Below are 15,966 nucleotides of genomic sequence, written 5' to 3' on the forward strand. Positions count from 1 at the left end.
AAATATTTTACATTTTATTTTACTTTACACCAACATATGGGACCATATCAGAGAGACATCATTTCCTTTTTTCTTTTCTTTTTTCTTCATTATATCACTTATTTTTCACATATTTGTCCCCCTCTCCACATGAGCTCGCTTAGAACCATGGCTTCTAGCATTGGTTCGCTAGACAGGATCTCCGCCACGGATTTTGCCACAAGCATCTCCTCTAGGACATGCAACACATGGTCGCACTATCGCATAGAGGCATGAAGAGAGCGAGAAGGGTGCTGCCGCTCGGCGAGAATTCAACAACCAGAACATAGGGTAGGGAGACGAAGCTGCCATGATAAGTAGCTCTTTTAACATGTATCTCACCCTGACTGCGGCCTCGATCTCAAGACCGACACGCTCTGCCTCGTCCACCTCTGCCACGACAACCACTCCATCGGTTTCCTTCTCGGAAAAGCCCTAGCAGTGGCGCGACCTTCTTTTTTTCAGATCCATGAGCTTTTTGCTAGAAACACATAAGACCTTGTGCACCTTTCGCTTGCCAACACCACATAGGACCCTACCAACAAAGGGCGAGCCTCCCAATGCGTATATGGAGGCGGCGGGCGGTGGCAACGTCAGGAGAGTAGGCCGGTGCAGGTGAAACATTGATGCGTCAAAGAACCCACGCAGTGCCTCCCTAAATCTCCCATGAGAGAAGTGTTGAGCTCTTCACTCGCTTGTCAGTGATAATAGTAGTCATCTCAGATCAACACATTTCGGTCGCAAAACTGGCTAACACATGAGTTTGAGGGTCTGTTTGTGAGATCCTACTCTTCACCTACCGATAACGCCCCCCCCCCACCACACGACACACCACACACACACCCTTCTTCTTCTTTTCGAGAATGAAGAGGGTACGGGGGCTGTAACCCCCCCCCCCCTCTAACCAATCGTGCTAGTCTGGTAGATTGAGAACAATTATAGGTCTTTCTAGAACTATTTGTAAGAAGAGAAATGGTGGGGTTTCTAGGAAAAAAAAAGATGTGGCAATATATTGCGCATCCTTTGATATCGTTGTTTGTTACAACTTACAAACATGTACTCTCTCCTATTAGTAAGAATAGTAGAATACCCTACTTTCTTAACATTGTAAATTCGAACTACTTGTAGCAAATATGTAACTTCTGCAAGCTCTACTTTGTTCTGAAGCTTCCCATAAAAATATGAATTGCCATCATTTTAGATCCTAAGTACAAAATTCGCCAAAAGCATATTTTAGCTACCTTATTGGATGACGCTAGCTGGGGACTTTGGTTATAAATCGACTGCTGCAAATATTAAGCCTCTACTTTTTCAGGCACCCGTGTGAAATGAGAATAGGTTACTCTTGGAAGTTGTAAAACAAGAAACTGAACAAAACATGGAAAATTGCTAACATAGACTGATCAGTTTACAGTACTAACACTAGTTAGCTGTCTATCAACATTGGTATCCCGCCTTGACCTCGAGTCTAAGTAAGCTTCGAGCTTTTAACCACTGACTCTTTATCTAGAACCTAAACCTGTTGTTTTGGTTCGGCCTATTCAAAGCAGTTGGTTTGACAATGGTGGTGGTCGAATTGGGTCTACGGACGATCGACGTCGTCCTCATCGGCTGTCTATGACTCGTCGTTGGCTGAGTTGACCTCCTGCTAAAAGGAGCTTCCATTCTCGCCCGAATGTCAACCTCCATCCTCGCCTTCTTCAACATCGGGTTCTTGTAGCCGGAACCGGAGGACATGCCGCTCGGTCCTCCTCCGAAATAGCTTCGTTTGCAACTGCTTGGCTGCACCTTCGTGAATCGCTTGATGGCCCTGCTCTGCCTCTCGGCGTTCCGCGCCCGGCACTTGTTCGTCAGCGCCTCCACCATCTTGTCTTCTACCTCCTTCTGCTGCACCGTCTTCGCCCTGAAGAGATCCTTCCACCGGTACAGCGCCCCGGCCCGCTGCATCCTGTCCACGACGCGGCTCGTGTGCTCCTCGCCGAACTGCCGCCGATAGAACCCCTGCCAGAGGACGTCGGTGACCGGGGTCAGGTCCGTCGCCGTGCGGCTCTCGATGCGGGTCAGCTGCTCCAGGTCGCAGTGGGGCAGGATCCTGCGCAGCAGAGGCGTTTCCCTCTGTGGCTTTCTCTTCTGTTTTCCCCGGAGGTATTTATCTCCCGTAGAATAGGACGTGAAACCGTGAAGACAGATGCGCAACAGGAGTCATACTCGAACTCTTTTCCTTTCGCATATCGGATCAGTCGGACGTGAGTCGCAAACAAGCGGATCATACTCGGAGTCGAATTGGTGCATCTACTAGCTTGTACTCTCTTTATCAAAAAAAAAACTAGCTTGTACTCGACAACTCGACCGATGGGCCAATTCGGCTCTACGGTGATGGCACACAGGACCTCAACAACTCCAACGGGCACACATAGAGGCTAATAGACGTAAGCCCGATCGAAACATGAAGAAAGGCATCGTCGACGCAAACAGATATGGAGCGACTTCGCCACCGCGTGGTGGATAAACGTGTCTGCACCGCGACGCTTTTCCCACGGACCCACCTGGCAGTGACCGAGAGGCCTGTTTCGAGCGCATCATTTCCGTGGCCGTTGTTTCGGTGGTTTTCACTTTCGTGCGGCGCAGTTACTATCAATGGCGCTGCTTTCTCTTCTGCACGCGCACCAGACCTCGTGGACGGTGGTTGGACTTCTGCGCTGCCATTAATCCGCGCGCCCAGCCTTTTAAAAGGCGACCGGCATCGTCCCTGCCATCGTCCACACCAGCGACACCTCCGCTCCCACCTCACCACCGCGCACCGCCGCATCACCATGGGGAAGAAGAAGCACGACTCCGAGACCCTCCGGCAGCGACGTGAACAAGGAAGTTCAACTTCCCGCCGACGATGAACGACGAGGAGATCAAGAGGCTCGACGTCCTCGTGTCAGAGGTGGACCGACCGATGCAGCCTCCACTGCCGCGGTACGCCATCGACATCATGCTGCCAGGCCTCACGGAGCAAGAGGGCTCTACAGAATTCGGCCCCGCACCCGCCGCCGCCTCCACCTTCATCGTTCAACCCGTGGGCTGGTCCACTCCACCTCCACCACCGGCGTATGTTCCGCCAGATGCTAACTGGACGTGGCAGATTTCGGATTTCATCGTGCTCGACGACGACAAGGAGGAGCATGCTAGGGTAGCAAGTGGTACATGCGCCTTTTAATATTATATTATTTTTAATTTCTTTTATTCACTATGTAAATTATTTTTATGTTGAAGGATGAAAAAAATATTTTTTCGCGTCACGGTGCAAACGAGCGCGATCGATTTCGATCATTTTGGTTGACGCAGAGGGATGCACCGACTCTTTTAGGGTTCGGTTTGGTCGCCTGCCATGAGACAAAAATTTACGCCGAGTGCTGCTGGGCCCACTAGCAGTGGCATGCCCCGTGCGCCCATAGCAGAATATGAAATCACCATTTGCATAGGTAAAAAATGACTTACTGGTGTGCCTGCGTTCATTTTTTTTAACAGCGTCATCTGCTTAGATTACTCAATCCGTAGTTCCGTACACCTTTTGGAATCTATTCTGCAGAGACATTCTTGATTGGCACTGGTTTGTCATATTTGTGCTTTGTTTTACTAACAAAAGTCATACGGAAAAATCATTTGTTCAAGTGCCAATCTCACAATCAAAGTCCTAGGATTAGATCCATCTATATATTTCCCATGTTTCTCAGGCTGGCTTATGCCGGTCGTAGTTACAATATAAAAAAGGAAAAGGCTGATAATCACTCGGGGGATCGGGCGACTTCCGTCCCCCGGCTCCTGCTAGTGACGCGTGGCACGTGGGATGACACAGCCCCCTTCTGCCTTATCTCTTCAGCCGTCCCCTTCCTCTAATTTTTCTCTCCCAGCTATGTTTTCCCCGTCGCCAGACCCCTGCCGCTCCGCCTTGCCGCATTGGCGCATCTGCTCCCCTGCCTCAAGCCGCGCCACTCCTCCATTCCTCTTCCACCCGAGCTCTGACTTGCCCCTCTCCTCCACAGTCCTGCTCCAGCCGGATTTGTTCTTACCTTGTTTTTCTCTCCCGCGTGAACCGGCGATGATGATGAGGACCGCGACTCTCCTGCGAGGAGGCGACTAGTGCGGCGGCAAGGCCGGAGCCGGCGACCGCGGATATGAAGAGGGGTAGTCGCAGTTGCTTCAATCGACGACCCCTGTTGCTGCGAGGGGACGGCGGGGCTGCTACCAACGTAGGGGCGCGGTGCTACCTGCGTGGATGCACGGAGCTTCCATGCTAGCACAGCGGTGTCCAGCGGCGGACCTGGTTGCTGCCGGCGGCGGACCATATTGCTGCCAACGGTCGCCGGCTCTGCTACTCACAGTCGCCGACGCGGCTAGACAACGACGCCGTCGCTGCTACAAAAGGCCGCCCGCTCTGCTACACATGGTCCCTGGCTCTGCTACCCATGCTCTCCGCCGCTGCTACACACGCCGCCGGCGCTGCTAGACAATGGCCGCCGGCGCTGCTACGAAAGGCCATCGACGCTGCTACACACGGTCGCTGGCACTGCTACACACGTCTGCCGTATCTGCTACAAACGCCCGCATCCCCCGCTGGCGCTCACTGCTGCGAACCGCCGCCGACCCTCGCCGTCGTCACTGCAACCTGCAAGTTGAGGTTTGCCTCGCTGCTTGTAGCGGCGCCGTTTGCGGCAAGGGGATAGGGTGGGTGCTACGAGCGACGCTTCTGTCGATAGCGGTCACGGTTCACTGCGGAGCTCCGCCGGTCTCCGATGGGGTGAGGAGAAAGGATGAGTCCTCTGCTGATTAATCGTGTGCGGAGCGAAGAGAGGTTTGGGGAAGAGACGAGTCAAAAGGAAAGACTGAACGGTTCACCGCGATTTCTTCAGCGCATCGGACGGTTGCGGACCCGGGGGATTGGGGATTTGATCCCCCGGGGGACGCTCAGCGCTACCCTATAAAAAAATCTCCTGTTTCATATTAGTTGTACGCCATGTAATTTTTTTTTTGACAGATAGATATATGTAATTAAACATAGGTAGAACCCTCCTAATAATCAAAATTAGTGATGGCAACAGCAGTTTGACCCGAAAAAACCCTAGCTCCTGCGTCGGTGCCGTGAGCGACCAGGAGCTTCCGGCGCCCTTCTCTAGCCCCTTTCCCCTTCCACTTATCCTCGCCGCCGCCGGAGGGCGCCGCCCGGGCGAAGCTCGGGTGCGCAGCGGTGGGGCGCCCGACCCTCTCCTTCGCGCGGTGGTGGCAACGCGGACCGCGATGGCCGGTGGAGGCACCGCGCTGGGCATTGAGCGCGGTGATACGGTCGTAGCGGCGACGGTGCGGTGGCTTCGCGGCGGTGGTGTGCTCGTGGCGGTGGCGGTAGCTACTGGTGCTGGCGGCGCGATCTCCTTGCATGGCGGGCCCTGGAGGTCGAAGTGGGAAGTCCCGACGGCGTCTCCTTGGCCCTCTTGGCCGGCGGCAACCCCGCGTGCTGCTCCCGGATGTGATCTGGCGCCTCACGGGTCTGGTAGGGGCTCGGGCCCCTTTTGAGCCCAGATCCAGTCCCCAGATCGTTCTCTGGTAGCTAGGTGGCTACAGATCCCGATTTGGTCGGGGTTCTCTCTGAATTTGTGCATGGGTCGAGTGTTGTTGGCACTGCCACGGAGGCAAGCTTGGTTGGCAGCGTTGGTTGCCTGCCGGTGATGTTGAGTGTGCTGGGACGAGTGCTGGATTGTTTACGAGCCAGGTAGGAGCCTGGGTCCATGCGAGACCATCATCTTCCGTCCCAAGATCTGGTGTTGCCGGTAGCCACGGGGGTTGTTGGTCGACCTATCCTCGGGAGGTGCTTTCTCTAGTTAGGTTTGATGCCTCTAGGCAGGGGTCCAGGGTACTCGCTGCGAAGGTTCTTCTCGTGTCCAACCTCCATTTCCGCTGAGCACTTAGTTGGGACGCCAGGGTGGCGGACCTGGAAGGTGGGAGTCTTGTTGATCGGCGGTCGAGCCAATGACTTTGGTGCTGACCGCTGACCACGGCCGTGAGGGCGGCGTGGTGGTCGGCGAGTTGAGTGCTGTGGGTTGTAGAAGGCGGTGATTTTCCAAGGGAAAACGTTTGCCCCTTTGGGCCACTGTGGAGACGTTCACGGACGTCGTTCCCTTTATGAAGGCGCCGTGAGGCTAATCTCCGTTCCTCTACTTCCTCTAGGTGAAACCTAAGATCCTCAGATCGGGCGGTGGCGGCACTCCGGTGTCATGCTCTTCTTGAACACACCGTCTTGGAGCCCACAGCACGAGGCTCTCCGATGGTTGTGATGGAGGTGATTCTTCGACAAGGCTTGCTTTGTGTCCTTACCTTGTTGAGCTACCTTGGTGCTGCATTTCGGTCTGTGAGCAGCGTGGGTTGGTTCCCGATGGTGGTAGGCATTCGGTGGTGTTTCTGCGCTGGAGGTGTTCTGTCGATGGTCCGCGTGTTTGTTGGCTCGCTCTTCAGTGAGCTCCGGTTGTAGCTGTCCAGCTCTGCTTCGAGTCATCGTAGTCTTAGTAATGGCCAAGCCGTTGGTCGCGCTTCCGGCTGTAGCTTCTTTGGTAGTTCGTGTGGGTATGTGGTTCGTTTTGTAAGCCGGGTTTAGCACTTTGTTGTTTCGTCGTTGATGGCTTTGTTAATTTAAAGCTGGGGCACTTGAGTGCTCTCCTGATGTCTGGAGCAGGCGGGCCAGGTCTGGGCACAGCTGCCGGTGGCAATCATTTGCCAATGATTGGCACTGATGTTCTAGGTGTGGCAGCGGATGTATTGTTGGAGGGATCTGCTGTGCATGGCTATTATGTGGGCAATGGTCACAGATGGAACATAATAAAGCTCCCGGGCCTGACGGTTTCCCGGCGAAGTTTTATCAAAAAATTCAAGTGGTAATAAAGGACGACTTGATGGCGCTTTTTAATCAGTTCAGTAATGGGGATTTTCCTCTTTATAAACTGAATTTTGGCGTAATCACATTATTACCTAAGAAAGAGGATACGGTTCAAATTCAACAATATAGACCAATTTGTCTACTTAATGTGTGTTTTATAATATTTAGTAAAGCGGGTACAAATCGTATAACGGGGATTGCCCCAAGAGTTATAAAGCCAACACAATCAGCCTTTATGTCAGGGAGGAATATTTTAGAAGGGGTGGTCATTCTTCATGAAACCATTCATGAGTTACATAGTAAGAAAATGTGGTGACCCAGCGTACGACTGCATGGTGTAGTACACAAGTCGTTGACATAACACAAGTGAAACACCGTTCCACTCATATTACATCCCTCAGAGTGGTACAACAGAAACATATGCGAATCCAAGGTATGTCTATAGAAGGATACATGAACTGTTTACAGAAGATCAACACAGCCTCCTACTTTACAGTGAGGTAAAACTTCAAATAAATCTCTAGAAGAACGACTCGTAGTCTAACTTATTGCTAACCCTAGCTCATTAGATACTAGGCTTACTACAGAACTCTAGCTACTTAGGTGCTAGGATTAGGGAAAGGTTCCCTTCTATTACTAGTTTAAGTTTCCACTCTAGCTGATGCAAAAGTTGACTCCATTGACTTCTTTGATTGTATTCTTCATCTTGTTGCAGTTGACTTCTTTGTCTTCGAGTTCCACGGTAGTTCCTCCTCTGGTGACTGATACGTCCAAAACGTATCTACTTTCCCGAACACTTTTGCTATTGTTTTGCCTCTAATTTGTGTATTTTGGATGCAACTAACACGGACTAACGCTGTTTTCAGCAGAACTGCTCTGGTGTCTCGTTTTTGTGCAGAAATCCAACTTTCGGGAAAATCCTCGGAATTTATGCGAAAGGTCCTATTTTCCCAGAATATTGACGGAGCCAGAAGGGCAAGCTAGGTGGGGGCCCGAGGCCCCCACACACTAGGCCGGCGCGGCCCAGGAGGGGGGCGCGCCGCCCTACTGTGTGGCCGCCTCGGCTGGCCCCCGACGCCCTCCTTTGGACTACTTAACGCCTTCGACCTAAAAACGCACGGGGAGAAGACGAAATCGCCAGAAGACATCCAGTACGCCGCCACCGTCGCGAAACTCCATCTCGGGACCAGAAACTCCGTTCTGGCACTCCGCCGGGACGGGGAATTGGAGGAGATCATCGCCATACACACCACCGACGCCTCTCCATCGACCAGCCATGTTTCCCCCATCCATGTGTGAGTAATTCCCCCGCTGTAGGCTGAAGGGGATGGTAGGGATTGGATGAGATTGGTCATGTAATAGCATAAGATTGTTAGGGCATAGTGCCTAGTGTCCGTAATTGGTACTTTTATGATATTGTTGCAACTTGTTATGCTTAATGCTTGTCACTAGGGCCCGAGTGCCATGATCTCAGATCTGAACATGTTATCAATTCATGATGATATTCATTGCTTTATGATCTTACCCGCAAGTTGTATACACGTATTGTTGTCCGGAACCCGAGGCCCCAAAGTGACAGAAATTGGGACAACCGAAGGGGAAGGCGGTGATATGAGGATCACATGTGTTCACGGAGTGTTAATGCTTTGCTCCGGTGCTCTATCAAAAGGAGTGCCTTAATTTCCGATAGATTCCCTAGAGGCCTGCTGCCACCGAGCTGGTAGGACAAAAGATGTTGTGCAAGTTTCTCATTGCGAGCATGTACGACTAAATATGGAACACATGCCTATTGATTGATTAGTACTTGGATACCGTTTTATTATTATCTCGCAAATGCCCCGCTTTGATTGTTACATGAGTTTCTCTCATCCATGCAACGCCCGTTCATCCATCCCTCGTGCCTACGAGTATTTTAATCCTGCTGTTTACTATAATCACTACTCGCTGTCTTTTTACTCTGCTGCTCGTTATTTCACTACTGCTATCGCTATAAAACTGTTACTATTGATAAACTCTTGCGAGCAAGTCTGTTTCCGAGTGCAGCTGAATTGACAACTCCGCTGTTAAGGCTTTCAAGTATTCTTTGTCTCCCCTTGTGTCGAATCAATAAATTGGGTTTTACTTCCCGCGAAGACTGTTGCGATCCCCTATACTTGTGGGTTATCAGTGACTCCATAGCTAAGCAGGGGATTTAAGAGTGGGATGAGTACGAGCGTACTCAACAAGTTCATATTAGGAAATAGGTGTATCATGCACTAGCTACAACCATAGACCAGAAAGTCATAGGCGAATGCAAGTTTTCGTAAATAGTTCTTCAAAAGGTTTATTTGATTCTGAAAACTATGCCCGTCAGTCTTCACAGGTTGACCAGAACTTCATGGTGTTCCTTTCCTGCCGCGTTCATAGTTCCCTTCCCGGAACAGGGAGTGACAGTCACAATTCAATACACTCTGCAGAGGTGCGTTACTTTTCCCATAAGAGACCTTATCCTTGTTGCCAACTAGGAGTCGGCTTTCCCGTCCACACTTCCTTTGGTGTGAGGCCATGTGTAAGATCCAAGCCCACACCGCCTTCTCCGCGACCCTGCAAACCCACCCTTTTGTCCATCCGTACACCCCCGGTAGACATCTCCCGATCATACGGTTTTACCCCCGGTGTACTACGGACAATCCTTCATAGACGGTAGAGCCTCTCATCCACACGGATGGGGATTTTAAAGGATTTCCCAACCTACTGCAGTGTTATGTCCAACACCTAGCCAGGCTCTATCAAGTCCGTTGGCGTGCAGGAGGGAAAAGATACAGTTGGCTTCCCCAGAGCCATTATAGATCTTATGGTCAACGCGATATGTACGGCGCTAGAATCACTGGACGGCATTGGTACTTAATCCTAGGTTAATAAAACCCATGCAATGGAACCTCCACCATATCAACACATACCATGGTTCCATTGCCCACCACATAGTCATATTCATAATTGTAAAATAGTATTTTGCTTTTCAATGCAGGAGTGATAAGGATAGTACTTTGCATATAATTTGATAAAAATAATCAAATGACATGAGCAAGCGATGAACTTGCCTTTCTTGACTGCAAGATTATGCAGGCAAAAGCTTCGATATGTGAGAACTCCAAATTCTGAAATACCATCATTGTCCGATAAGGACAATGTTTAAAGAACTAGCAAAGATGATATAATGCATAGTATGAGATGCAATCGTCCTGAGTGTAACCTAACCTGGATGATTTAGGATGGATGAGTTGTAAAGATTTCTTTAGGGCGTGTTGCACTTTTAGGATGGTTCTCAAACAAGGTTCTTATTAGGGTTTGGTTATATTAGCATCATAACCAAGTGATATAAGACATCATAACAAGCACACACATAAAGAATAGTGGTGGAACAATATGTAAAGAACAGTTGTCAATTTTAAGTTCTACAGAACATGGTTGATGATTACTTATATTATACTTCAAAAGAATAACTTTTGAAGAACATGTCAATTAAGAAATAGTAAGTATTTCAGATAAGAACTATGGCTTCGATGGTTTGATTGACATTTGTACCTCAAAAGAATAACTTTTGAAGATCAGGTTCCATTAGAACAAGAACTACTATACATAGGAGCTATGGGATTCTATAGTTTATGATTGGATTCATTTAGTTGTACTAATAGGAACTAGTTGGTTCTTAACTTGGAATGGGTTTATATGTAACAAGTTTAGACAAGTTTATTTCTATGGTTTCTCATAAGCATCAAATCAAAGGATGGTTCAAGATGATTCCATAAACTAGCTATTAAGATTTACTATGGCTTCACATTTGCTTCACTAAGTAATCACTAATGGTTTCCAAGCTAAGTGGTTTATTACTTTCTAAGTAGGGTTTAGTGGGATAGGAGCATGTTATGTGCACTACTACACAAAATTAATGTTAGGGTTCTTCACTAGGACTCTATTAGGGTTTGACGGTTTAGGTTGATCTTAATGGTGTAGTATATAGGAGTGGTGATCAATGGCACTACTCTAATTAACAAGCTAGGGTTTGCTCCTAAGTGACACTAGGGAATCATATAGGTTTTAATTAAGAATAGGGACATGAAATGATAATCTCATGTGACTTGGTTTTATGCTAATGGATCATAATCATGCATTCATTTGTTTCTTACTAGGATTTTATAGGTATAGGTGAAGCTTATATGATCACATGGTCTAAACCCCTAGGGTTTTTAGAATTGAAACAATTTATGATGAACACATAAAATAATGAGATCAAGGTCTTACTTATATTAAAACTAGGGTTTCTAAATTATGGTATAACTCTTAAAATGATAAATGGCAATATAGATGTGGTAACTAATTACTTTGAAACAAAATTAATAATGGTTTGACATTTTATTAGTTTTAAGTGATTTAACAATTAAAATAAATAATACTTAGGGTTTAATTAGAAACTAGGGTTTTATAATTGTTATTAGGATTTAAACTAATTAACTTGTGAATTAAATATGTTTAAATAAACAAGTTTTGAATTACCAAAATAACATTAACCTTTAGTATTTTCTTGCTTTATTTTATTTAAAGAAAATGGTAAATGGTGATTTGCAAATTAGGGTTTATGAATTACCACTAATATTTTAATTGATGAGAATATGATAAAGAAAATTAATCTTAACATTTTACTTATTTACTGATTAGCTAATATTTTATTTTGAAAATTTACTAATTATTGAATTTAAAACAAATGAAAAGGCATAATTAAGAAAGTTAAAAATATATAAGTGAATTTTTATTTTGACACACATTTTTATTTTATATTTTATTTGAATAGAGTTTATTTTTGTGAGCATTTTGATATCTTATTTATATTTTTCTGAGCTAAAATAAATTTTATTTATTTCAGCAAAGTTTCAGCAATATTCTGGAATTTGAAATAAGTGGAAATACTAAACACACCGGTTCGTTTCTACCCACAGAGACAGACATGTGTGGTCAATGCCACGTTGGCTGCCACGTGAGGCTGACCAAGTCAAAATTGAAACATGGCAAACGAGATCACTGCCGGCGGGAAATCCACGACGGCGTCGTCGATTCAGACCTTCCCCGGATGATTGGGGACTACCGTTCTCCTCAGCAGACGACAGGGAACCGATTGATACTAGCGCCGCTAACTAAAGGTCGCCGGAGCATGTTCGACGGCGATGCGAAGCGGCGGCGCTCACAGGCTCACGGTGCTGCAACACTACGATGTGTAATCGAACTTGCCGAGGACACCAGCGGGTCGAGTGGCTCACCAGAAGCACAGAGGGCTTGACGGCTTTGCTTGAGGTGGTCGCAATCGATGGCATCGACGACGACCGGCGTCGGAGACGACGAGCTCGCCCAGGTCGTTGTGGACTGTCCCAGCTCGATTCCTTGCTCAGGCTGAGCAAGTCGAGGTCGGAGAAGGTGATGGTGACCACGGCTTGGCTCGGGAGGGCTCCAATCACTGGCGAGAAGAAATGGCCGGCGACTAGGGTTTCGGTTTTGGGGAAGAAATGGAGCATAGAGAGAAGGAACGGGAAGCTAGGGTTTGTCCCGGGGTACTTATAGGGCTCCAGAGAAGCGCCTCGTCACGCGGCCGATCAAGGAGGGGTTGACAGCAGCGAGGAGAAGGGGCTCACGGCGTCGTGCTATCGAGCGTGGGTGAGAGGAAGACGAAGCTCGTCTTCTTCGTTCTTATCCCAAAAGGGGTATGATGGGCCGGGCCGAGCTGGCTTCTGCACATAGGTGGCATGGTGCTGGGCTGGTTTGGGCTACGTTGGCCTGCTGAGGTGCACCAGGTAAGGTAAGCCTTTCCCTCTCTTTTCATTTTTTTTTAAATTCTGTTTTATAATTTTCTGTTTTCTATTTCTTGTGATTTGAATTCTGTTTTGTTTTGCAAGTTATAAAATATTTGAGTATCAAGATAATTTAATATTATAGCTTACTGCATAGTGTTACCTTTTTAATAAATATTTTAATTTATGATTAGATTGATATTTTGTGAAATTTAATGAAAATAGACATGGATCTATGTGTTTATTATAGTTTCTTATAATTTAGGAACCAAATTCATTTAGGTGATTTAAATTTTATAACCTATGCATGAAGAACATATTATATTTCTCTAGTGCTTAACCATGGTGATTACTCACATATACTTTAATTATGGCTAGAGTTTAACAAATGGTAAAGGAAATGGGATTGGTTCATGATTTTATGTGAATAATGGTTCTTAGGGTTTAAGAAGAGTGGTTGGATCAACTCTCTATTCACTAATCTTTCTTAGCAAATTCTAGCTTGAAATATTTAAAATAAATCCTAAGCTCATCCTGATTCCTCCTCTTACTAAGGTGATTCTATTTTACTAAATACTACCTTATTTGATATACTAAACAAATTCCTTGGAAGGCAAAATAGAATTGAATATTGATTCACTCTACTCACTTAAATAGCACTCAAGCTTAGGTAAGATGGCTGGGTTTATACTTGTGATTTATGATACACAAGTTACACTACAAGAAAAGTTCTGATAGACAACGTCTCAAAATCGTCCGCTAAGGGGTATTTTTCGTCGCCTATGGGCCTAACCCGACGATATGGGTTCTGTTGTCGAAACTGCGTCAGGCAAAGTCCTACGACGATTTTTCGGTCCGTCGCGCTTGGGCGCCCTTCCGCCACGGAAAATCGGACCGTTGCGAAGTGTTTCCGGGAGCCCGTTGACCGCCGACGTCATGCAAGCCGACACGTGGCGGACGCCGTTAGCCGGCAGTTAACGGCGTTAACCGCTGAAACCCCGTGGTAGATGGTAGGCCCACACGAGGCCTGCCACGTCTTAAGCGGGCCGGCCCATTAAGTTTGCGGGCCGGGCCAGCTGAATTAGTTTGACCGGTCAACTATATAGCTGGGCTGGTCCATTTGTTACGTGGGCCGGGCCTAACCTCTAAGGTTGACTGGGCATGTGGGCCGGGCCACTAAGCATGTGGGCCGGGCCGAATGCACTCATTTGACCGGTCAACAGGCAAAAGGGTCGGCCCACAAAACATGTGGGACCCACTTTCCTGTTATCGGGCCGGCCCATTTACCAAGTGGGGTCCACCTTAAAGCAAGTGGGCCGGCCCAAGAAGTTATTGGGCCGGCCCAATTAGCATGTGGGTCCCACTTTCCTGCTATCGGGCCGGTCCATTTAGTACGTGGGGTCCACATTAGAGCAAGTGGGCCGGCCCAACAAGCCAGTGGGCCGGGCCAAAAGCACAGGTGGGTCCCACTTTCCTGTTAAAGGGCCCGCCCATTTAGTATGTGGGGTCCACCATATAGCAAGTGGGCCGGCCCAACAAGATAGTGGGCCGGGCCAAAAACACAGGTGGGTCCCACTTTCCAGTTAAAGGGCCGACCCATTTAGTATGTGGGGTCCACCATATAGCAAGTGGGCCGGCCCAACACGCTAGTGGGCGGGCCAAAAACACGAGTGGGTCCCACTTTCCTCTTAAAGGGCCGGCCCATTTAGTATGTGGGGTCCACCATGTAGCAAGTGGGCCGGCCCAACAAGATAGTGGGTCGGGCCAAAAGCACAGGTGGGTCCCACTTTCCTGTTAAAGGGCTGGCCCATTTAGTATGTAGGGTCCACCTTATAGCAAGTGGGCCGGCCCAACAAGATAGTGGGCCGGGCCAAAAACACAGGTGGGTCCCACTTTCCTCTTAAAGGGCCGGCCCATTTAGTATGTGGGATCCACCACAAAAGTAATTGGGCTGGCCCAACTAGTTAGTGGGCCGGCCCAGTAGTGGGTGGGGTCCACCTTAAAGCAAGTGGGCTGGCCCAATTAAAGTGTGGGGTCCTCCGTAAATCAAGTGGGCTGGCCCAATAAGTAAGTGGGCTAGCCCGTTTAGTTGCTGTTTATATGCCGGCATAATAGGCGCTTTAGGATTTTGCGGGCCGGCCCATATGTGATTTCGGTTAATTGGGTCGTTTAAGGGATGGGAATTCGTGATTTAGATGTCGAGAATATTTACGCAAGCAATGATTTACGTTCGGATAGCCTCACTTACCACAAGCAACAAAGAAAAAATGCGCGAAAGAACTATAAAAACTAACTAAATATTACATCAGCTGCACGGCTTTGAAAAAATATTACGGAACCCGAGAGAAATTGAATGGTAATTAAACCTAGCAATACAATGAAGCGATCCGGCAATCTTTTAAGTTGTCCATGCATCACCTATATCCGAAACAAAGACATTACAAGTTAAGACAACAACAATGGAAAGGCAAAGACACTACAATATTGTTTGCCAAAGAATTTGGAACTCATCATTTCGTCGTTATAACAAGATCATTGTAATGCGCACAATAAGCAAACAAAGAGTGCATGCCGCATACCAACAGCCAATATAACAGAGCATGTTAGAATGAAACAGCAGACTTACTACTGTCGAGTCCCATGCAAACCAACATGTTCAGGGAGTACAAAATTGGCATGAATGATACGTCCAAAACGTATCTACTTTCCCGAACACTTTTGCTATTGTTTTGCCTCTAATTTGTGTATTTTGGATGCAACTAACACGGACTAACGTTGTTTTCAGCAGAACTGTTACGGTGTCTCGTTTTTGTGCGGAAATCCAACTTTCAGGAAAATCCTCGGAATTTATGCGGAAGGTCCTATTTTCCCGGAATATTGGCGGAGCCGAAGGGCAAGCCGGGTGGGGGCACGAGGGCCCCACACACTAGGCCGGCGCGGCCCAGGAGGGGCCCGCGCGGCCCTAGTGTGTGGCGGCCTCGGCTGGCCCCCGACGCCCTCCTTCGGACTACTTATTGCCTTCGACCTAAAAACGCACGGGGAGAAGTCGAAGTCGCCAGAAACCCTCCAGAACGCCGCCACATCGCGAAACTCCGTCTCGGGAGCCGAGTCTCCGTTCCGGCACTCCGCCGGGACGGGGAATTGGAGGAGATCATCGCCACCATCACCACCGACGCCTCTCCATCGACCAGCCATGTTTCCCCCATCCATGTGTGAGTAATT

General features: G+C 48.1%; 1 protein-coding gene across 1 annotated transcript; it reads right to left on the reverse strand.

The window, feature by feature from the left end:
* Window positions 1–1,524: 1,524 nt before the first annotated feature.
* On the reverse strand, window positions 1,525–2,601 carry LOC124691118. Its single transcript, XM_047224396.1, has 2 exons — window positions 2,565–2,601; window positions 1,525–2,171 (listed from the first exon to the last, which is right to left on the reverse strand). Exons 1-2 carry the CDS (start codon window positions 2,599–2,601, stop codon window positions 1,525–1,527), a joined length of 684 nt encoding a protein of 227 aa, XP_047080352.1.
* Window positions 2,602–15,966: the final 13,365 nt, after the last annotated feature.

Source organism: Lolium rigidum, chromosome 2, assembly GCF_022539505.1.
Source record: "Lolium rigidum isolate FL_2022 chromosome 2, APGP_CSIRO_Lrig_0.1, whole genome shotgun sequence".
In the NCBI taxonomy this organism is placed as follows: Eukaryota; Viridiplantae; Streptophyta; class Magnoliopsida; order Poales; family Poaceae; genus Lolium; species Lolium rigidum.